The following is a 24,716-nucleotide window of genomic DNA, read 5'->3' as shown; positions in this document are numbered from 1 at the left end:
AAATACTATTTTATATTTTACACACCTTTTCAATGATATATGCATGAAATGTTATTATGTCTTCAGTGAAAAGTTATCAACTTCCACAAGAAATATAAACCATAAAATCATAAAAAACTCAAAATTTGTTTTAATTATGTTACAGACTAGGCTAAACTGCCTCTAATCATATATATGATCATGTGAAAATATAAAAAAAATAATGTGACAATTTATTTATCCCACTGGAAATTCACTGTACAAACTGAGGTAGGCTTCAACTCACACTCCTATTTTTTTAGTTTTTGAAATGTTATCCTGCTTGTCCCACCCTTAAAGTTCCACCCTGTTAGGCTATATTATGGAGAATGTTTGTCCTATTATATATATATATAAGGCATTGTGCAGTTGAAAACAGAAATGTATCTTCACTCTGCCAATGTCAGTATATAGCCTAACTGTTGTCCTATGGTAAGATGACTGTGCAAAATGTTACCTTCTTCATAAATCATCATATCAAGATTCATCCTCTGGCTTTTAAATACTCCATCACATCACAGTAAATCCTACAGCAGTTCAGCTGATTAATGTTGGGTTGTAAAGACTATAAAATATGATTCTCGTGGTAGCTGTCAAACAATAATTCAAAGACAAAATGACAAAATCAAGGCCAAAAATTTAGCATTTTCCATAAACGTTTAACATCTCATTGTCTTCATGAAAAAGTGTTCTATGTTGCAATGTGAAAAACCAAATCACTCTCAGTTGCTGCACATCAGGTAGGCCTATCCCAAATAACTGTTCTCGAGTAGTTCTAAATGACTGTTGATAGAGGTGAAGCCTAGAGTTCTTTAATTCTTGGGAACTGCCTATGTTGCATTACTTAACTCCTTTAGGGACTTGACCTATTTGTAGCAGTCAGGAAACCCAAATGACAAAACAATTCAGACTCCAAACACTGCATTGTGTTTCTTGTAAAAGCAGCAGCAGAACAGCCTGCAGGTCAGCAAGCAGAAAGATAAATAACATTGATTTTACCAGCTGGATGCAGGAAAAAAATGGATAATATTAATTTAACTTTTTCTTTAAAAAAATGCAATCCAGGGCACGGAGTAAAATATGCCAAGGTAAAGGAGATGCCTGAATTAAATCATGATTATAAATACAATACAAAATCAACAGGTATCTTTCACCAGCAATAAAAACACAACCAAGAACAAGTTCATGCCAAATTGGTGACTACATTATTCCCGTCACAGCATTCATAATAGTTCATGGCACGAAGCCTAGAATATGATGGCAAATGCAGTAACTTGTGCTGTTAGTTTGCTTTTGGCATTTTTCTCAAATAAGTAGGTTGCTGAACACTGGGAAGAAACCAGTGACTCACATCTGGTGGTTTAAACTACAACTTGACAGGTTAAGAAACATGCCCTAAAATCTGCGCACTGCATTTGAATTCAAGCACTAAAAGGGACAACCAATAATTTTAAAGCCATATAAAGCTTTCACTTTCTGATTATTATAGCTTTACTTCCTTATATAAGAGCTGTAGGCATGTATATTTCAACACACAGACCCGGTAAGAATGCTTGTGAATCCTATAGTGCTTAGGCCCTGGTTGTCCTGTTCAATTATATTCCCAGCATACAAGCACAACATCTGGACCCATCTGGAGGCTATTTTCCCCTCAGGCTCTGACATATAAACTATACACATACTCTAAATATACCTCACCTGTCCAATCACACCTGGCAACATATGGATGCTTATAGTGAGCTTAAAGACAATTAGCACAGAGAAACCAAAACATATGTTTTAGAGTGTATAAAAACAGTCCACAATGTAACAAGTTTTTGTTCTGACGTGGACAGCATTACTGCATTCCCTAATTCTTATTCGAGATGAAGCGAGCGTGGTGATCCTCTAGTGTGAGGTATTTATAGAAAACAGCACAAATCTTATCATTTGCAGTGCATTAATAATGTAGAGGTTCTTTTAAGGCTGAATAGCAACCACAGAACTCGACTAATGCATTGACTAATGCACAAAGAAGGTTGAATGGATTATGGCACACTGATGTGACATTTGTTAGCCGTGTGCTAAAAAGCATCTGTTTGCATTTAAAAGTCAGACCGCCCACTGAGGTTACATTACAACAGAAATGCCCATCTTGAGTATAAACCGAGCTCTAACCAGCAGGTTCGATTCAATGATTGTAAAGTCCAATATTTAAACGTAATTCATGGTAAAACGTACAAAACTATGAATCTGGATATGAGCAAGTTCAGTTCCAAAAACATATCAAAATATCATTGCTTCTAAGTTGTTTATAAAAAGTCTCTATGATATTGGTGTGGTGGGAGACTGGACAAACTGGAGGAACTCTGGAGTGAAAACAGCTTCCGCATACTCTTCGCAAACATCCTGGAACTCTGCCGCCACATCAGCCAGAGCCTCAGCCATTAGCTCATCAGCCAGACTGCAGGAAACAAGGGGAAAAGAGAGTTACAGTTACACGGCACTTACTGATCATTTTACATTAAAGGGATAGTTGACCCAAAAATATGGAACTATTCCTTAGTCATTATAAATGACTCATTCAGAGAGAGAAAAGAAAATGTTGAGTATATTTTGTGTTAGTATTGTTAATGTTAACTAAAACAAACTATTAAAAATATCTGTTTTCTTTTTATAGAAATAAAGCTTAAATCAAATTAAATAAACTTAAAGGGATATTCCACCCCAAAATGACAATTTTGTCATTAATCACCATGTTGTTCCTAACCCGTAAAAGCTTTGTTCGTCTTCGGAACACAATTTAAGATATTTTGAATGAAAACCGGGAGGCTTGTGACTGTCCCATTGACTGCCAATTAAATAACACTGTCAAGGTCCAGAAAAGTATGAAAAGCATCATCAGAACAGTCAATCTGCCATCACTGGTTTAGCCGTAACGTTATGAAGTGACGAGAATACTTTTTGAATTTGTGTCGCAGCTGAAAAGCGTACGCAGTTTGTGTTCAGCAGGTTTTTTCCAAAATGGCGCTACAGTGATGTGGGGAGAAACAGAGGAGACGACTTGTTGAATAAAGTCTTTATTTTTTTTTTCTTCTTATACAAAAACTATTCTCGTCGCTTCATAACGTTAATGTTGAACCACTGATGGCAGATGTACTATTCTGACGACGTCTTTCATACTTTTCTGGACCTTGACAGTGTATTTTACTTGGCAGTCAATGGGACAGTCACAAGCCTCCCGGTTTTCATTCAAAATATCTTAAATTGTGTTCCCAGATGAACAAAGCTTTTACGGGTTTGGAACAAAATGGAGGTTAGTGATCAATGACAAAATTTTCATTTTGAGGTGGATTATCCCTAGGAAAATTCAAAATGTTGCCTTGGGAACTAATGGAAATAAATGTTTTTTCAGTTTTAGTTTTTTATTTCAGTTTTAGTAATTGAACTTATTTAAGAAAGAATGAAAAATCACCATTTTTTTTCTTTTACATTTCTATTCTAATGCATGTTACAGATTTTATTGTGAACAATTCATCTGAGAATACTGAATGTTTCATTATTTTTCTTTTTTTATCTTCTGATCTCATAATTTTTCATAAAAAAAAATGTTACTGGACATCAGGTATAAAGTGACTGTCACGGTTTATGCTGCCGGAAGAAACACGGAGCCGAGGATAAACAAAATAAGGCTTTTAATATATTCAACTCATGGAGCACAGCGATAGACACACGTAAGTGAGTGAGTAGACCCGACAACACAGAACTGAAAGGACAGGGCTTATGTACAAAAGATAATGGGGAAACACAGGTGGATGGAATCACTAAATTAACAGGGACATGGAACACATGAGGAATAGAATAGACACACCTGGGAACTAATCAAACCAAACACGGAAGACAGAAACTGGGTCACAGGGGCAAAGACACACTAAATGAGACCAGGTATGTGACAGTACTCCCCCCTCCCGGTAGGTGCGTCCTCGCACCGTAGAAACAACCGAGGGAGGCGTGGGTGGGAACTTGGGAGGAGGTACCAGTGGAGGGCAGACTCCCAGGAGGGGGCCAGCAGAAGGGGACCACAGAAATAGGAGCCAGGGAGGAGACAGGAGCAGCACAGCCGCAGAGCCAGGGGGACGTCGAGGATCCGGAGGGTCTAGGTGGAGCAGAAGGCTCAGGCGACCAAGGCGGAGGCAGGGTCCTGGCAGACCGCTGTGGAGCCGGAGCGACCGAGGATGGAGGTGGAACCGGAGGGAAGGAGGAGCCTGACAAAGCCGGAGGGATGGAGTGACGAGGTGGAACCAGAGGAGAGGAGTACCGAGGCGGCGGATGGTCGACGACTGACCAAGGTGGAGCCGGAGGGACGAGGGAGCCCGGTGGAGCAGGTGGGATGACAGGCCACGGTGGAGACGAGGGAGCTAAGAGCCAAGGCGGAGCCGCTGGGTCGAAGGACCGAGGAGGAGTCCAGGGCTCGGAGGCTGGAGGCGGAGACAGGGCCTTAACGCGCCAAGGCAGAGCTGGGGACTGGCAGTCCAGTGGCGAACCCTCGCACCTAGATGGCGCGGTCTGAGGGTGAGCTGCGGGACTGACTGGCACCAGCAGGGATGGCGAGGAACTGGCTGGTCTAGGAGGAGGACAGAGAGGAAGGATGGGAGGAAGGACAGGAGGATCAGGGCTGGACGGAACCAGCGAAAGTGGAGTAGAGGGACCAGCAGGTTTGGGAGGAGGTGGGAGAGGGAGGCTGGGAGGGAATACAGGAGACACAGAAGGTTCAGGGCTGGGCGGAACCAGCGGAGACACAGAAGGTTCAGGGCTGGGCGGAACCAGTGGAGACACAGAAGGTTCAGGGCTGGGCGGAACCAGCGGAGACACAGAAGATTCAGGGCTGGGCGGAACCAGCGGAGACACAGAAGATTCAGGGCTGGGCGGAACCAGCGGAGACACAGAAGATTCAGGGCTGGGCGGAACCAGCGGAGAAACAGAAAATTCATGTCTGGATGGAACCAGCGGAAATGGAGCAGAGGAAATGACTGGAGGAGGTAGGAGTGGGAGACTGAGAGGGTATACAGGGGAATCAGGGCTGGACGGAACCAGCGGGGAAAACAGGAAAATTAGGGATTACCTCCATAGACCAGTCCATCAGATCCAGAACTTGCTCCATATGATCTTCAGAGACTGCATACAGCTCACCCTCAGTCGCAGGAGTGTGGGCAGGGCTTTCCTCCATGCCCTCGATCTCCACGAGGACTCCCACGATGCACGGTGTTGCCGGCTCACACACCTGGTCAGTCGCGCTCTCGAGATCCTGTTCCCTGTCAGTGGATGGCTCGGGCTCTGCGGCTGCGGTGGGCTCTGGCTCCGTGCGGCGTGATGGTGGCTGGCTGGTCTCTGGGTCGGGACTGGGGCTGGCGAGGTCCTCTATGGGGCAGACGGTGAGAGGTGAACCATTTCTCGCCAGAGTCCACTCCACGAATGCAGCGAAATCCTCCCGAGGACCATCTTCGGGCGACAACGCTCTGCACTTGGAGTGCAGGCTGGCGTTGTAGAAGGCGCAGAGTGCGTCGTCCGGGTAGCTGGTGGCATTAGCTAACAGAAGAAACCGTCTGGTGTGGTCCTCGAGAGAACGTCCTTCCTGCTCCAGCATGAGGAGGAGGAATCCGGGGCTAGAGAGGGGATCCATCAACACTACGAAACAAAAAGACTGTGAAAAAACAAAAACGGAGGGAAAAACACGTAGTTTTCTACTTTCTTTTTCAGGTCGGGTCTTCTGTCACGGTTTATGCTGCCGGAAGAAACACGGAGCCGAGGATAAACGAAATAAGGCTTTTAATATATTCAACTCATGGAGCACAGCGATAGACACACGTAAGTGAGTGAGTTAGTAGACCCGACAACACAGAACTGAAAGGACAGGGCTTATGTACAAAAGATAATGGGGAAACACAGGTGGATGGAATCACTAAATTAACAGGGACATGGAACACATGAGGAATAGAATAGACACACCTGGGAACTAATCAAACCAAACACGGAAGACAGAAACTGGGTCACAGGGGCAAAGACACACTAAATGAGACCAGGTATGTGACAGTGACATATGGAAGAAAATATCTATTGCTACTTCTGTTTCATCGCAGCTTTGAAGCTATATAGAAATATACAAAAAAAAAATAGTAATAAAAGCACATAACAAAATTACATCAACTAAAATAATGATTCAAGATTTTAATAAATACTATAATGGTATATAAAGACAAAAATAACACAGTTTGTGTTCTTTCTATCTCTTTAGGGGAGTGATGAGATCATCTAAATCTTTTCTTTTAGGCTTTTAAACCTACCCAGAGAGCCCGGTCAGTCTGTGCTCACTCAAGGCCTTCACTGCCTTGAAGGCTCTTATTACCCACAATGCAATGTAGACTGACAAGTGCCCGCACACAATCCCAGCAGCAACACTAATTGCCGTGACATTTCCCATCTTCTCTATTTATCTAGAATAATAACCATTCAGAGTCTCTGCGGTGCTACACTGACCTCCAAAAATAATAATAAAATAAAAAAAAATCCTCAACTTCTTTTTATATCCATGCAATAACTTTTTTCAAGCTGTTGCACACAGAAAAACATTTTCACTTTTGATTCCTCGCTTTCTCCTTTCCGTAAATGATTTTCTGCAACAATTCTTCTCACCACCCACACAGCCCATGCCACGAGGATCAAGTCTGACAGATGAGACGTAAGCACTAGGATCATATTAGAATAGTTTTTGTGTTTGTCTTCCCACCATTGTTAAAAGTGTTCTCTCTGTGGACTAGTAGGACTTGATAAATATCCAACGCATTGCGCCAACTTAAAAATTCTGTAAAGTATGCTAATGGCAGGGTGGGCGTGCAGGAGCACTAGCGGAACAACAAAGACACTCATATGCACGGGAGCACGCTCTACATTAGCATCCACCAAAAAACAGATCTAATATTTACATTTAAAATGACATCGTGTGCGAGGCTCATTATAGACATGAGGCTGTAAACAATCTCAACTCCTTCTAGCTGTGTCACTGGGTGAAATGCACTGGGGCTTTTGACTAATTTGCTGTTGCTCTGGGTGCAAATAGAAGAGCTGAGCTTTTAGTGTTTATAAATACAGATTATGTGTCCTGAGCATAAACAAAATAATGAAATATGTGAGGAAATTGTAGATATCAGTCATGAATAAAAGCCAATTTATGTTAGATGTGCCTTTATGTCTATGTGCCGCATGTGCACTGCAGCTTCAGTACAAACATAGTTCAGTTTAATGAAGTTACTTCTTTAAGATCAAGATCTAAATGGGTAAATCTGGTGATGAAATAAACAAAAAGTTATGAAAATTCTTTTTCCAATCCAAGTCTCTGCCAGAGGTGTCATTTATGCAAAATTATTTTACAATATGTCTTGGACATTTTCACAATACCTTTTAAGTAAAATGTCCGATGAGTGGTGCTTATGCACTTTATCAAAAGAATGATGCTCTACTAGGTGCGCTACTGAGCAAGTTTACTACATCAAAAAAGCTATAACCCTGGTTGTGTGTTGCAAATTTAAAAATGTATTCGTTTAACAATCATGCACCATGGTAAAAGCATTTTGAGATCATAACATAGTATTGTGCTAGTTAACACACAAAAAGTCTTTAATAACCTGCCCTTGTAAAAATAATTTGTGTGAAAAGGAATAAAGTTGTTATTGCTTCACTCCCACTAGTGTTCACTTCAGATGGAAACTGCAGTGAACTATTTGTATAGGTAGTTTTTTTATTATTAGCCTGGGTTGTTATTTTCCACTGCAGAATCCCCCTTCCTTGATTCCTAATTAAAAAAATGTTATCTTAATGTTTTATTAAAGCTAACCTAGAGAGCTATTCTCATCCAGTTAACATTATGCTATGCTATGCTAGTAAGTTAAGCTGTTAAGCTTTGCTAACAGATAACTAACTGAAAACAAATAAGAAAAGGAAATATTTGATTAAACCATTTTATCTTTGGAAACATAAATGCTTATACGTGATATCATTTAAGAGATAAGCAAGACTACAATACTGAAAGTTTCTTTTGAAGGCTAAATAAATCAAAGGAGAATGTGTAATTTAACCATATAAGCTTCTGAAATATATTGGTTAATCTAGGCTAAGCTGTTAGCTTGCTAACTGAACACACAAAGAAAGAGAAATGTTTAATTTGCATAATTTCAGCTTCTGTAGCAATGTCAAAGACTTAACATATTATCATGATTAAAAATAAATGTATGGTAATGTGATTTTCTATTATTTGTTATCTAATAAATTCAGCCCAAAGTTCAGTGTTGATTGAGATGTTTTATTAATAATGTATTTATTAGATTCAAACCTGTCTGCTATTTCCCAAGGATTGAAGCTCCCCAGAGCCTCGTGCGAGACCAGGAGCAGGAAGGCATCATGGTCGTCCCTGTATTTCTGGATACTCCTCTGCATGCTGGGCAACACAGTCAGATAAACCCCAGGTGTGCTTTCTCTTCCAGCTGGGACTGGATGACTGGGGTCATTTCAAGTTAAAGAGTCCTCATCTAGTATTGATGTTTCTGATACAGCCCTGTAAACTGAAAAATAAAAAAAAGTAATTTTCATGGTTTTTGCACTCTCTTTCATAAAGGTTACATTTTGAAATTTGTTCCTCTAAGGTAACATCAATTATTTGCAGGTGTTCTTGTTCTTGTCTTTCTTGTGTGTGTGTGTTTTTTTTTTTTTTTTTTTTTTTTGGGGGGGGGGGGGGGGGCATAGTTTGTACTATTTACTCCATAATGTAACAAGCCAATTGGAGTAGTCTACATAATATACAAATAGAGAGAATCTATATCTCATGGCTAAAGCACAAATACTCTTCAAATGTATATATATAGCAACAGAAATAAAGAACTCCTCACACTGACATTCTAGGTAGACTTTAATACACAATATTAGACGCAAGCCCAGTCTAGAACTTAAGGCCGCCAACAATGTACAAGGGCCATTTATTCTCTAATGGAACATTATAGGGGGCCGGCACTGCTATTGTGAAATCATTCCCCTTTACCGTTCCCTCAAGGCGCCCTCTTTGTGCGACTAATAGAATACCGCTCCAGCTAACAGCTACCTCAAGCGTTTTGGGCATGTTGTGACACTCTGGAGAACTATGGATTTGACCAAAGCTAGGAGAATAATGTCAAACGTTGAGCGGTTACACAGTGCGGAAAAAAATGGCATGGACAGGTGAAAGGACGGTCAAGAGAAGCACTCAATTAAGGGATTCAAATTAGAAGGCATCACCAGTGTTAATTCAGCTCTGTCATTAGCAAGAAAGGTCATATAAGTTACTGAGAAATAAGTGGACAAGCATTTCAGTAATATGTTACAATGAACAAACATTTGCAGAGGTAAACAGGTAAATGTTCTCCATGCATCTTGTCAAAACAAGCTTGGCGAGACCAAAAATAATGACCAAATTTCTTCCCTTCTTTCAGAAAAAGCTCCAGTAGTCACAAGCAGAAAAAAAAAACACTCCACATAAAATTTATATGAGCAGACACAAAGCTGGTCTGACTTGTGCACACGCTCCAGTGTTTGACAGACAGCATGAGGCAAGGGAGATGCAGAGTGAGATGATAAGAACTTGTTCTTGGGGAAGCTTTATCAACAAATAAGATATCCAGTATCAACAGGTTACAAGTTAACACCTATGAAACAAGAGCTAAAGTGAATTCCTCAGGTATCCAGTGTGCAATAGCATACCTAAAGGACAAGTAGCAGGTTAACAGGAGGGTAAAAAAAAAAAAAAAAGATATTTCATGAAAATTGCCTTGCTTTAAATCAGTTCGACAAAATTAAATCGCTGAATGAAATTACTGAATACAGACCTAAAAATTAGTTTTAAGATGTATATACTTTGAAAAAATGCCTTGAATTATGCAATACTGAAAAAAAAACTGTTCTTTGTAAAACATTAGACTGTGGTTGGGCTTGGAGAAAGTTTTATGCAAATTAGAATGATCTGACCATTAATGAATAGTTAATTGTTATAAAGAATTACACTACCCTTCAAATATGCATTGCATCCGACCCTTCAAATATACATTGCATCTCAAATCAAATACTTCTATACTATAAAGTATGCAAAAAACAGTATGCACAAAAAAGTAGTACAAAACTGATGCTGTAGGTCACATGACCATATCAACATTGGGGATGTAGTATACTGAATTCCATTCATTCGACTCATTTTCATAACACATGGAAAATATAGATTCACTCTACATACAACAAGTTCAAATTCAAATGTAACTATTCATACTTTTTTTGTAATAAATGTTAAATACATTAAAAAACATCGTGAATATTTTTTCAAACATTAACCTTGCATGTGTCATTGCCATTCTGTGCTTTAAATAGCTGAAAAAGCTTGCAACCAGTGTAGCCCTGTTCCTTAAGCAAATGTCTCAGCAGTTCCTTTAATGAGGAATTCATCAGACTTGTTTATTGAAGTTCTCGTAAGGAACACAGAATGGGCCAGAAAAGCAGCAGACCACAGGATATCCAGACATCATTTGACCTGAACAGATCAGGAGTGATATATTGGAGAAAGCCAGCTGTAATAAGGTTGTACAAACAGAAATGAGACGTGTAAAAGTCAGTGAATGAGATTCTGAGCCACCAGTGCTCTATCAATATTCAGAAGCCAGAGATCAAAACCAATAAAACTACAGGGCTGCAATTTGCACCTTTAATCTAGTGAGAAGCAATCACCAGCAGCAAGGTTACAGCTGAGGAGCCAGATAGCTGGATGAAGGTTAGATGGAGAGAAAGAAAAGGAAATGGTGGTATGAAATAAAAGGTTAGAGAGTGGAGAATGGGGATCAAACCAAAAGCCACAGCCTCACCATTGGCTCCGCATTGATCTCTTTGAGCTTTGAATGAGCAGTGGTGGACCACACACTCTCTCAGATGTGTTGAGACTCCAACACCAATAACCTTTATGTGCGGGCAAATGACATTATAAGATATGGCCACTTATCAGCTATCACTCCTCTATGATTCTGTTCCTTATCACACTTTAGAAAACTTCATCCAGTGAGTTTATGCTGCACAGTGTGGAAGATTCAACAGTACACTGCAAAGTTAACAAAATGATTTAAAACAATACAAATGTACTTGAGAAGCAGAAAATGTATTTTGTTTTCAGAAAATAAATACTGGATTGCATTTGTTCCACATGCCATTCAAAATTTGTAAAAACTCAAAATTCTGGTTTTAAGCACAAACCACACTAACTAAGAGCTATACCTAAAAATGAGTTTCAAGATGTGTATTTTATGAAAACAAGTCTTATGTTATGCAATATAGACTATTCTTTCCAAAACATTATAGAGCTCTGTTGAACTTGCAGAAGGATGCTTTCAAATGACAATTATTTGATTATTAATTTTCATATTTAATTGTTTTAAAGAATTGCACTGCTTTTCCAAAGCTGTAGTCTGGAAAATTGTGAAATATTTTTGAAAGATGTCTCTTATGCTCTCCAAGTCTACCTTTTTTGACTAGAAATACAGTGAAACTGTAATACTGTGAAATATTGTAAATATTATTCACAGTATATTAATATTATATTATAAAACTTAAAATAAATATTTTAAAAAGTAATGTATTCCTGTAAAGCTGGATTTTCATCAGCCTTTACCCCAAGCTTCAGTGTCACATGATCCTCCAGGAATCATTCTAATGAGCTGTTTCGGTGCTCAATAAATATTTCTTATTGTTATCAAAGATGGAAACAGATGTGCTGCTTGATATTTTTGTGGAAACCATGATCCGTGGCTTTTCAGGGTTTATATAAAAAACGGATTTGTTTAATTGAAAGCTCCAAAGAAAAGCATCTATTTGAAATTGAAATATTTTGTAACATTATAAATGTTTTTGCTCTGTCACAATTTAATGTGGCATTGCTTGAATAAGTACTTCAAATTTAAAAATGTTATTGCCTTTGCAATATTTTTTTAGTAACTTGCTATGTCTCTGAAATAACATCCCTTTTAGACTAGGTATCTACAACAACCTTTAATCCTTGTACTTTCTGCCCAATTTAAAATGGATAAGATGAATAAAATCAAATCCAGTGCAACACTGACTGAATGCCATTTTATTCTGAATTGAAATATAACCTTAGTTATGCATAAAGAAGACAAAAATGGTGCACAATTATCTTTTACATCAAAATCCTTCCTCTCTGTCTGTGTATTGTCTGAAATATTGATGTTCAAGGAGCATACTGAAATGGACTAGAATGGAAGAGGAGTGTCTGGTGATTTCAGCGCTCAGATTGGGCTGTTTGATGCTTTCACGGCAGCATCAAATGACACTTGACTTTACAACCCACTAATAGAAAAATCTAAACAAATCACAGAGGGAGAAAAACCGAGAAGCAAACACATGTATTGAGTTTCATTACAAATCAGGCACGGTGATTGATTATGCACCAGCAGAGCCTTTTAGCTTCTCCCTCTGGCCCCCTAACATCTAACAGTCAAAATGGTTCTCTGAATATTAAAAAAATGACAGCTCTCTATTGTGCTACAGTAAGGACGCACACAATCTAGCAGTAACAAATTGACCGTACAAATCCCCAATCGGTTTGTGTGTGGCATTTACAAACACTGCTGTGTTTCCATGTCAAACAGTGTGTTGTCTACACAGCTAATCAACAAATAATAAGCTCTGCATGATAATCAACATCAGGGCCCAATATCTGCTTCTCAAATGACCTCCCATGAGCATGCACTACATCCACACAAAGACCCGACCCCATAGCTTGCTCCCTCTAGTGGCACGTTTAATACTCAAATAATGTGTTAATGGTTTCTCATCATAAATCATCTGTTCGGCCTTGGCCTTTAGTGGCTATACTAAAAGCCGAGTAATTACCATAATGCTTTGCATAATTCAATTTCCATGAGTTTTATCTTTTCCGGCCACATCCGTCCAATAATTGTCCATTCTGATGTAAATAAGCTGCAGAAACGGATGTAAAACGCTCACTGAGAGTTTGATTGAACCGTTAGGTTGATTCTAATATATCAAACTGTAACATTAGGATAGAATTAACGAATGAGGCCGGATGAATAAATGGCATTAAGAGAGAGCTGATGAGCAGATTGACTGTAACTTTCTGATCATGAGTGGAATGTCCATTTATGTGGCTTTTAAATGAGCAGCATGTTGCCCCCCATTTATGAAATAAATTTGTGCTCTGCATTTAACCCATAAGTGCAAACACACGGTAGTGAGTAGTGAACACACACAGACCTGGAGCAGTGGGCCCAGGGAGCAGTTGGGCGTTTTGGTGCCTTGTTCAAGGGAACCGTAGTCGTTCTACACACAACCTTCTGGTTACAAGTCTTTAATCATTTATTAAAAAAGAAAACAATTTTAACAAAAATATGCAGCCTTGGTGCAAAAGGCTTCTTTCTTACCAAACCCAAAAATAATCTTCTACTGTGATTTTTTTTTTTCTTGGAAAACTGCCAGTATAACTGCCAGAGCCTTGATCCCTTCATCCCTGTCAGTCCCTGCAACTCACTGGATTTCTCCAGAGGGATCTTAATCGTAGTCACAGTCATTGCTCATGTTTCAACTCAGACATAGACACAGTAAGAGAGACTAAAGAATAGTCTCCTGGTGCAGTGACATTTTACAGCCAATGTTTTCTGTCAGTATTAGGTGACTGGCTGAGGATAAATAAATCCAAACGATGGTTCAGATCAGGGGCGGTGGAGAGGAAACATGGCCCATGCAGCCTCAGTTCTCAGCAGCCTGTGACATCCATGCTAACCCAAATGCTCATGGTGAGTGCACTGGAATACAGGGATAATAAACAAATCTCTGAGTGAGATGGCTAACCAGTCCTTGTGGTTACTGTCAAGCATGTAAGGTATAGTAACACAAACATTACTATAAAAGGATAACAGTGTCTCTATCAGTCCCCAGCAACAAAAGACAGACATTACATTAGCATTTATCCAAACACACACACACACACACACACACACACACACACACACACACACACACACATATATATATATATATATATATATATATATATATATATATATATATATATATATATATATATAAACTGTTAGTCCATTAGCACTTAACCTGTTACTGTCACACATCATTATATTAGTTTCTACCTTTGAAACGTTGTATTGCAGCACTTATAATGATTTGCTTGTGTCGTCGCTTTGATAAAAAGCATTTGCTACATGAATAAATGCAAATGTAAATTATTGAAAGGTATGTTGATCATTTTAGTCAGTATGTAGCAGACAGAATGCACCCTTGAAAGGCTTGTAGATCCTGAGATTAGACATGAGATGGTGCTTTGAAGTTTGTGTTGACGTTGTGCTCCTATGTTGAGAAAGAGAAAGAAGGTCGAGGCTGACTGTTTACACCGCGTTCAGAGCCTCGCTGCGAGCTGAAGCTGAAAAGGAGAAGGGATTTTAATCTTCTAATGTATCTATTGAACCTGTTCCACTCACTTTCCCCTTTATGCCCCTCTTGCTTTAGACAACTCTCATGCACTCAATACTGTCCCATTTTATTTTACATTTTCCTCATTAATTTACTTAGCCACAGCTGCTGCCAAAGCTTTGAGCAGAAAGAAAGGAGTATCTCTCTCTCTCTCTCTCTCTCTCTCTCTCTCTCTGTGTGTACTGGCAGAACTATAGAAGGGGGAGGTGGAGAGAGAGACTGGCTTTTACCAACAGATATTTTGGAATTTGATTTCAATGTGGCTGTTATTGAATATTCCATAAACAGACAGATATTGCAGTGCAAAAACACTCTGGTCAGTATGAAGTTTCCCTGCAATTCAAGTGAAGACTGATTCAACTGTGACTGATCTAAATGTGCCTGATATATATCCAGTCAGTAGACTCTTAAATCAGCCGATAGTCATTCACCCAGTCTCCACTGCAACACACAAGACGTTTTATTTTAGTTTAATTGCTGCCATCTGGTGGAAATCACGGTCATGTCAGCCTTACAAAATGCAGAGCACATACTCGTCTGTCTCTCCAGGGACAAAGTTGGGGAGACGCTGAGACCGACCTTCTGATGCTCCAGAAAGGACAACAGATAACTGATTTTGTCAGTCTTCCTGTGTACTATCAATAGGGGAATTTAAATGGTCTATCTGGGCCCTGTGACTCACCTGTGCCTTTGTTCCAGATAAGAGGGTCAGAGTATGAGATCATAGCAAAGCGTTGATGCACTTCTTCCTGGTCTCTCTGGGTAACAATATAGAGCTTTATGAGTCATGTGATTTCATAGTTAGTTTCATTTTCTTAAATGTAATAACATTTTTATAGTATTTATACATATTCATTTTTAAATGTTTTTTTTTTCTACAGAAGAAAATGTTGCAAAGAAACAAAATAAAATAATAAATAATTATAATGATTATTAATTTTTTAATTAATAAAATTGTATTTTATCATTACTGAATAATAACTTTTACTTTTAACTTTTACTAACCTTTTAATAATAATAATATTAAATACAAATAAAAAGAAAATATATCAAATATATCAATTCAATCCATTATATTAGAAAAAACTCACAAATCTTATAGTCCCAGTCACAAACTGTCCTCCATCTCCTCCATCCTCATCCACATGCTCTCTATTGTGGGTCCCTGCAGCTCCCTTTCAGCATTATTCTTTCCCCCGCTGCCTCTCAGTTACCCAGAGAGCTCGAGCAGTGTCCTTCTGAAGATCTTCTAAAAGAGCTTGGCTCAGTTTGTCCACACTGGCCTCTGGCTGTCGGCAATTACAAAACAGCACAGAATAGTACCTCGTTACAATTTTTATTAGGAGCTGTGCACTTTGGAGGTTAAAATGTTCAAATGAATCCTTCTCACATTTTTGTTTTGTGTGAATGTTTGTAATTTGAACATTCAGTAAATATTAAATTTACAAATGTTCTAGGTGCTCTTTCCCAGACTCTCTTTTAATAATTCTTGGAGATTTTAACAATGCAAATCTTTCATGTGAGCTCCGAAAATACATACAGCACACACACACACACACACACACACACACCAGAGACAGTAAAGTCTGATATATATCACTCTGACCACTGTCTGGTTCATCTAATATCATCCTACAGGCAGAAACTGAAATCAGCTAAACCTGTATTAAGGCCTGTTAAAAGATGGACTAATGAAGCAGAGCAGGCTTTAGCACTTACTGGAGTGTTTTTGAAGCTGCAGTCAACCGATCTGGATGAGCTCACAGATACTGAAACTTCATATATCAGTTTCTGTGTAGATATGTGCATTCCTACCAGGACATCTCTATCATTCGATAATGATAAACCATGTCTTTTGGAAACTCAATCAGCTTTGTTATACCAAGGAGGATGCTTACAAAAATATTGTATAACTAGGCCAGTTTTCAGCCAATGACCCGGCATCAGTATGGACTGCTACATCACCAAGTACAATCACCACCCCTGCATTCATGGAGAAGCAAAAACTGGCTGATGATCTGAATGTGTTTTACTGCCGGTTTGAAACGACCAGTCTCACACCCCACACTTGCTCTGATGTACACTTCACATATACACCTACCCCCTGTCCTACCATTCAACCTGCGCTTAGGGTCTGTGCACAGGATTTGAACCGGGTCTTCAGGCCCAGATGGTTTCACCTGCCTGTTTAAAATCTGCGCTGACCAACTGGCCCCCATCTTCACACAGATTTTCAACGGATCACTGGAGCTGTGTGTAGTACCCTCTTGCTTCAAACACTCCACTGCTTACAGACAGGATGTTAAAGAGCAGGCTGTCTGGTGCAGTCACAAAAATGCATTTCATTTTCAGTTTTTCTTCTATTAGTGTTATATTTAATCTCTGCTGTGCAATCATGTATGTTTGCACTAAGTGTGTACTTTCTTTTGCACTGGAAGCTCCTGTTGCCAAGACAAATTCCTTGTGTGTGTGTAAACATACTTGGTTTTCACCTTATCTGCAACCTTCAGCCGCCCTCTGAGTGTGTCACTTCCTGTTCTAACCACCTGACGTACAAATATGAGACAAAAACAGTAGAAACAGGATTCTCTATTTACATCCAACCTACACACAGAACAGCTGGTCTCAGTGTGCCCAACGGGAATAACATTAAAATATTAGGGAGAAATGCTCCATACGGTACCCTCAGTGTTAAAAGTATTGATATCTCCTGCTGATACCCTAACATGTCAGAAATTATTTTGGAAAAACAACATCAGATTAATGTTTAGCTGTGCTTGATCCAACAAAGGTTGAATTGCCTCTCTAGCGGCCTGCTCAGCTTTTTCCGCTTCATTGTGTGGAAGAGCCCACTGTCGTCCTACCATGGCCACATATTAATACACATCAGTGCAAACACGCACTCAAAAAATAGAAAGTTCAATGAACCTTCAAAGCAACCAATGAGGTTTAGTAATAAAATGTTCATAAGAAATGCATTGTATTAGCTCATTTTAATTTAATTAACTTAATTAAACAATACACAGTTCATTGAACCACTGGTTAACTACAACAATGACGGAGCTGCTGTCGCACCGGAGATTGTTAATGCAGTCAGCCTCCTCTTTACTCAGACGATTCAGTTCCCTTAGTCTGTCTGCAGTCACTCTGTCCAGCCAGGCTTGTCTATAGCACATAAACATACACACCACTGAACATCTGCTGCTGTCTCATACCCAACAGCTAAAAAATATCACCTACATCAGCGAACATGAGCATTTAATGACACAACTGAGGATCATAGTGATGATTGTTTAGTTACAAAGAGAGCCCAGCGATAATGAAATATCTTAAATAACTGAAAAAGAGTGTTCATTATATACCTAAGGGCTTCATTCTGTGCTTGATTCCTGTCATGTGATGAAGGGCTGAGCTGTGTGCTGCCATTGGGTTTGGTCTGTGGCTTCTGCTTTTCAGAGAACAGACATCTGGGATCTGGCCCGCTAGACACCAAACTATACATATGTATATTACCTGGCTGAGCACCGTCTTTTAATTCCTTCTTTGGACCTGACATCTTTGTGTGCACCACATGAGGACTGTAATCTATGTTGCTTCTTTCAGGGCTGTTATTCTGGGATCTCTCTGCTGGCTCAAGTGACAAACGGATGATGGATTCCTGGCGTTTCCTGTGCAGATCTCTCCTGGCGAGTCTGAGAGGACTGAGAGATGTACAGAGCTGCTGCAGCTCTCCAGACCACCGACATGACAACCAAACACTTTTTCGTGACGTCCGTCTGTTATAATTGCACTTGGGTGTGTTGTCGCCTCTTATAGGACTGAGTTTCCGCCGTCTGAGGAGACACAAAAAGGTTAAATTTAATAAATAAATTCATAATTTATAAAATAAAATTGATTTTATATATTGCAGTGTATAGTGAATTTATTCGTGTTGTACCTAAGAAAAACATTAATCCCCCAAACATACACATAACCTTCACTCAATTCTTAGATACAGCACTAAAAAACGGGTTATTTTGTAAATAAAACTAAATCCACAGTGCTTTAAACTAAAGCTGGGGGTCCATGAAATGATATTTTCTTTACAAATATTATTAATATACATATATAAGCCTAAACACACACACAAACACAAACACACACACATACACACTTACAGTATGTATATTTACATATATATATACACTCTGCTTAATGACAATAAAGTTTGAATCTAGAAAGTTCGAAACAATAAAGAATCTAATCTAATACACACACACACACACACACACACTAGTTCGTTAGAAATTAGGCTTGAAAAGAAATTATGTAAATGAAAAAGAAACTATTACAAAACCATCAAATATTTTTACATAACATTTCTATAAAATATATGTTTCATATATATTTTTTAAATCCTTAAAAAACAGCTACACACACACACACACCCATTACGAAGGACATTTCGAGGGCATTTATTTGTACACGCTTCTACACAGCTCAGCTGGTCTCTGCCCTCGTTTACTCTTCGATACCTTCATGTCAGATACCCTGTCCCCATGGTAACACGCCATCCATGGCCAACCTCACTCAAGCGGTGAACTTCTGCCACAGACAGACAGCTCACCTGAATAGAAGAGAATCAGAGCACATGAAATATGGGGCATGAACAGAACAAACAAGGTGGTCTCAACTGCAGGCCAAAATTCAATATCGAGCTGTTTATGGAGAGATTAAATCAGGGCAGGGACGGCCGATAGAAAGAGGAGATTGCCTGAAGGCCTGTGTACCGAATCAATTCAGTAGTTATTAAACACACAGACAATTTAAAAGCTTAGAAAGACACTAGCTAGCATGGCACACATACGACATGAATATATTTGATTATATTAAAAAGCATTCAAGTGACCACTCTGAACTGTGGTCCGGAGCAGGGATTTTTCTGCAAGCAATGAGAGAAGGGAAGGTCCAGCTTGCTATTTCATCCTTGTGCCCCTTGGGAGATGGTGTGGTAAATGCGTGTGTGGAGACCAGAGATGGGACCAAGTCACACATGTGCAAGTCTCAAGTAAGTCTCAAGTCTTAACCTTCAAGTCTCAAGTAAGTCCCAAGTATTTTTTTCTTGGGCAAGTCAAGTCAAGTCAAGTCACAAGCTATGTCAAGTCAAGTCCAAGTCAAGTCACCTTAATATTGTTATTTTACCTGCAGAATCTGATCTTAATAAAGTTAAAAGACAAGATATAAGTAACTGTCAGTAAATTAAAATAATTTGGATTTGCATTGTAAATACTCATGTTCAGTAAAATACATCATGGAATTAAACAAAATTGTAACTTCTTAAAATTATTTATTTTTCACTTCTGCCAACAGTTTTTGAAATGTTTTACATTTTCAACATTGAGTCCATAAAACAAATAACAGCTAAACATCCAACAGACTCCTCTCTGAACACCTCTCTCTCTCTCTCTCTCTCTCTCTCTCTCTCAAACACAGTTTACATACAACATTAAACTGTTACATTTCTCCTCTCTGTCTCTCTCTCTCTCTCTCTCTCTCAGAGTATAGAATATAAATATGACGTATTTTTAATTGTTTCATACTTTTTTTTATGTACAGTACAGACCAAAAGTTTGGACACACCTTCTCATTCAAAGAGTTTTCTTTATTTTCATGACTATGAAAATTGTAGATTCACACTGAAGGCATCAAAACTATGAATTAACACATGTGGAATTATATACATAACAAAAAAACTGTGAAACAACTGAAAGATGTCATATTGTAGGTTCTTCAAAGTAGCCATCTTCTGCTTTGATTACTGCTTTGCACACTCTTGGCATTCTCTTGATGAGCTTCAGGAGGTAGTCACCTGAAATGGTCTTCCAACAGTCTTGAAGGAGTTCCCCGAGAGATGCGTAGCACTTGTTGGCCCTTTTGCCTTCTGTCTGCGGTCCAGCTCACCCCTAAACCATCTCGATTGGGTTCAGGTCCGGTGACTGTGGAGGCCAGGTCATCTGGCGCAGCACCCCATCACTCTCCTTCTTGGTCAAATAGCCCTTGATGCCTTCAGTGTGACTCTACAATTTTCAGAGTCATGAAAATAAAGAAAACTCTTTGAATGAGAAGGTGTGTCCAAACTTTTGGTCTGTACTGTACATAACAAAAAAGTATGAAACAACTTAAAATACATCATATTTATATTCTGTACTGTGTATATATATATATATATATATATATATATATATATATATATATATATATATATATATATATATATATATATATATATATATATACACACACAGTAGCTACAGAATATAAATATGACGTATTTTAAGTTGTTTCATGCACTTCTCATGATTGGGTAATCGCGGCAGCTACATTAGTTTTTCTGATTAATTGTTTTGCTCTATGAGAAAAACAAGGTAACAAAATATTCGGGGCTTATGCCCCCTTAGCCCAGCCCTAGCGCCGCCCCTGGAATGCGTTTTTTTGACGGCCTGCTAGCAGATCATTAGGGGCCGTTCACATCACGTATTTTGCGCGCGCAAGTTCTTTATTTCCAATGTAGGCGCGCGGTATGCGCGCTCATAATGGAAGCAACGCGCGCGCGTCGCACCGCATCGAGTTAAAAACATCTAAACTTTTCAGAATGCCGCAAGCGCACCGCAGGTCATGTGACACTAACTAACCAATCAGCTTCATCCTTTTCCCGTATCAACGTTGAAAGCTCAGCTAAGATGAAGGAACAGCTGTTCATAGCTGTATATGGATTGCCATTTTGAAACGAATTTAGTAGCAGAGCTACTGCGAGCGATTTTTAGTGCTGCAAATCCATTTATACTTTGCTGAAATTTCCGCGTCTTCATTGAGAGAGAGCGTGTCATGGATGCTTAGCAACGACAGACGCCCCAGGAGCACTTCTGTCCGAGCGCTTTGGAAAGAAGGAGAAAGCGGCGCGACTAGCGTTTTCCACGCGTTTTTAGGCGCGAACTATTGAAGACAAAAGCGATGACCCTCGGTACCTCTCAGGCTGACATGTTGATGTGATGTGATATCTGATTTAAGTGGGCGTGGTGTGCGTAAGGTAGAGAGGACATGACCGATGATAGTGTCCTGATCCAGTCACGACGCTATTCTCAGCCTGCGCTCCAGCTGAGTAATCAACTTTATTTAAAAAAATAAAAAAATAATTTATATATTTTATATTCAAACTGAAAACATAATGTGATTAACACTCAAGTCATTCAAGTCATCGTGTCTCAAGTCAAGTCAAGTCTCGAGTCTTTAACTTCCAAGTCCGAGTCAAGTCTCAAGTCCTAAAAATAGCGACTCGAGTCGACTCGAGTCCAAGTCACCAAGTCACAAGTCCCCATGTCTACTCTGTTAACGTGTGCACTTGTTTCATGCAGCTGCTCCTCGGGCGCAAGGCGGATGCAGAGCGACGGGACGAGGCAGGCCGAGTCAGCACGGACACCTGGATGCTGTACAACTTTTGCTACTCAGATGTGCTCAAACAGACACCCCTGACAAAGAGAGCAAACATCTGTTTGACTTTGCCACTCCGGAGCACCACGGTGAGAGTTCAAATGACAGAAGATAAAAGACAAACATGGAAAAATGTCAAACTATCAAGCTCAGTGGAAAAATCATCAAGCTGGCAACCAGGAAACAGACCTAAAATTGGTTGTGGTTCTTTTCCCAGAGGCCCCAGGCGTATGCTGGGTAAACAAAGTGAGTGTGATTTGTTTCAGACTGAAGTTGTGATTTGCAGCCCTTATGCACTGGAACATGATGAAGAGAAACGGCTCAAAGGACATGAAAAATATCCCAGCAGTGACTTTCCGCTATCCACCCAGCTGGCAATCCCTGACCAGGTCACTAAAAACTCAGCTTTTGCATCAAAAGCTGGATCTCTCCCTGCCTGGATGGGGAGAGGTCCATCATGTCACTCTGATTCAGCGCTGTGCACTAATAGCAGTTTTTGGAGATGGATGACACCTAAAATTGTTCCTCACTCAGCCTTTGACTCTCAGATTAACCTGCTGGTCCCTGGTGAGGGTGTTGATGATGCCGAAATGTCTTCTTTAACAGCAGAAGAGATGTGATTCATAGACAAAGGTGTGCGAAACCATTGCTTTCTGGAGAAGGGCAGTGAGAAATTCCTTGGACTTGAAAGAATTGAAAGATGCAATCACAGTATTTTTCTAAATCAAACAATAATTATTTTCCTGTATTTGTACAGTGAAATGAGAACCATGTCCACAACACATCAAATGTTTTTGGGACACAGCGGCGACACATTTACCCAGAGCTGAGAGCTCTGAGACAGATCTGCTGGCACTGGTATCTGAAGACCAACCCTAATTAAAAATCCCCCAAACTGAAATATTAATTAATTATTCAATTCATTCATTCATTCTAAGAAACTTACTAGAATTTTGGTTAATGTTATTTAAAATTGACCTATCTATATACAGTGTGAATGTATTTTAAATATTAAGTAATTTATTTTTTGTTTATTCTTTATTTATTTATGTGATCATTTTGTTCTGGCAGGCCTATAATAAAAAGCTAAATATTTAAAAGTCTGTCATTCCCAACTTGGGCTAAGTGTTTTTTTTTTTTTTTTTGTCTTGGCTTGGCTTGTTTAACAAGTCACAATTATCAAATAATTGATGACAAAATACTGATTGTGAATAAAATGTATTTCTATTATTAGTTGTGTTGATTGATAAATGTATTTTGATATGTTTGTTTTAAATATCATATATTGATTTCCCATGATGGATGGCTTATTAAATTGCTACATTGTGTTCTTCTAGATGTAAATTAGTTATATTTTATTAAAAAATCAGAATTTATTTTTATTTCTAAACTTTATTGTCTTTATTTAAACGGTAAGGTATTATATCGCCCTCTTGTGGATTGAAAAAAACATTAGCTTGGCACAAGTGTTCACATACTTAGTATGAAAATCCCATTTTCACAACATAGATAAAAATCATTCTTTGGTAAACCATAATTAAAGTATAAAAAGTCAAAATTTTGACAAGACTTGAAAATATGAGGTAAAAATGATGAACTTTGTTTGAAAGTTTTGAGTCTTCGTGTAGCTAAAGCATTTTTAATAAAATAATTTTAGTAATGCCAAGTGTTCTCAGAGCCTTTATTGAAGTTTAGGACATTTAAGAACCCATTCAGCATCAGGAGGTATAGCCAACATTCAAATATCTTTACAGAAGAAGCTGGCAAGGTGGGAATGTTTCGCTAAACACACTTGATAATGGCCTTGTTTAAACTTCCCTGATTTAAAAATAAGTGCAATAAATTTCCTCTACCTTAGGAAGCATTCAGAATGTCATCTATGTCACACAGCAGGCCGCAGGGGAACTACCCTCTTTATCCAGCCCTGGCAAGACTCCAAGCTACTCTCCCTACAGGACAGTGCTGTGGAAACGGGCACAAAGCATGACCACTCTGCTTCCTCTGCATTTGACAACTAATTATTCCAAAAACAAATGAGGACAGCCAACAATTCTGCCACATAGGCCAAGGTGGCATGGATGCAGAAAATGCAGAGTGCCAAACGATTGCTAAAAAACAATTTTGTTGACTACTTGCGACACACTCTCATTCTCATCCATACAGGTCTGAGTTTTTCTCACAAAATAACATGTGGACTAAGACCATGATGCTAACTGCAGTTTCTGACTTCCTCCTTGAGCTTGCTAATTCACATTTCTGCAAAAATAGAAAAGGTTGGTCTACTACTGAGCTGCAGGCAGTTATTTTATTTTATTTTACCAAAATTTAATGTAATTCAAGTTTATGTACAGTAATGGCTCATTCAAACCAGCAACAACAACTATCGATATGGATATAAAAATCATTCTAAATTTAAAAGAATAACAGGATCCACAGCACATAAAAATAACACGGTAACAATATTGTTGGAATTACACTCAAAGCAATTTTTTTTCTCCAGCTGATGAACAATAAAAACATCAACAGACCCTCAGAATCAATCTGCGCTGGTGTGAATGAATTTGTGTAGACACTACAGGAAGTGGTTTCAGTTTGGCTGTAGTATCTGCTCAACTTCTCTTATTGTCATTGTACAGCCGAGCTCAACTATCAACACAAATCCCATCATCAAACAGTGA

The 24,716-nt window shown here is 39.1% G+C and overlaps 1 protein-coding gene across 1 annotated transcript; it reads right to left on the bottom strand.

The window, feature by feature from the left end:
* Window positions 1-1,447: 1,447 nt before the first annotated feature.
* On the bottom strand, window positions 1,448-8,640 carry LOC128029497 (protein moonraker-like). Its single transcript, XM_052617303.1, has 2 exons — window positions 8,381-8,640; window positions 1,448-2,461 (listed from the first exon to the last, which is right to left on the bottom strand). The coding sequence occupies exons 1-2, from the start codon at window positions 8,482-8,484 to the stop codon at window positions 2,323-2,325; spliced, it is 243 nt and encodes an 80-aa protein (XP_052473263.1). The 5' UTR covers window positions 8,485-8,640; the 3' UTR covers window positions 1,448-2,322.
* Between the last annotated feature and the right edge of the window lie 16,076 nt (window positions 8,641-24,716).

Source organism: Carassius gibelio, chromosome A15 (genome assembly GCF_023724105.1).
Source record: "Carassius gibelio isolate Cgi1373 ecotype wild population from Czech Republic chromosome A15, carGib1.2-hapl.c, whole genome shotgun sequence".
Taxonomy (NCBI): domain Eukaryota; kingdom Metazoa; phylum Chordata; class Actinopteri; order Cypriniformes; family Cyprinidae; genus Carassius; species Carassius gibelio.
The sequence above is the reverse complement of the archived record's forward strand: the minus strand, read 5'-3'. Positions and strand labels throughout refer to the sequence as shown.

Excerpts from the sequence above, each read along its gene's own strand:
- LOC128029497 (XM_052617303.1), bottom strand. The coding sequence starts at position 8,484 with ATGCAGAGGAGTATCCAGAAATACAGGGACGACCATGATGCCTTCCTG. Across the intron at positions 2,462-8,380 it reads CCTTGGGAAATAGCAGACAG|TCTGGCTGATGAGCTAATGG; the intron begins GTTTGAATCTAA and ends TGTTTCCTGCAG.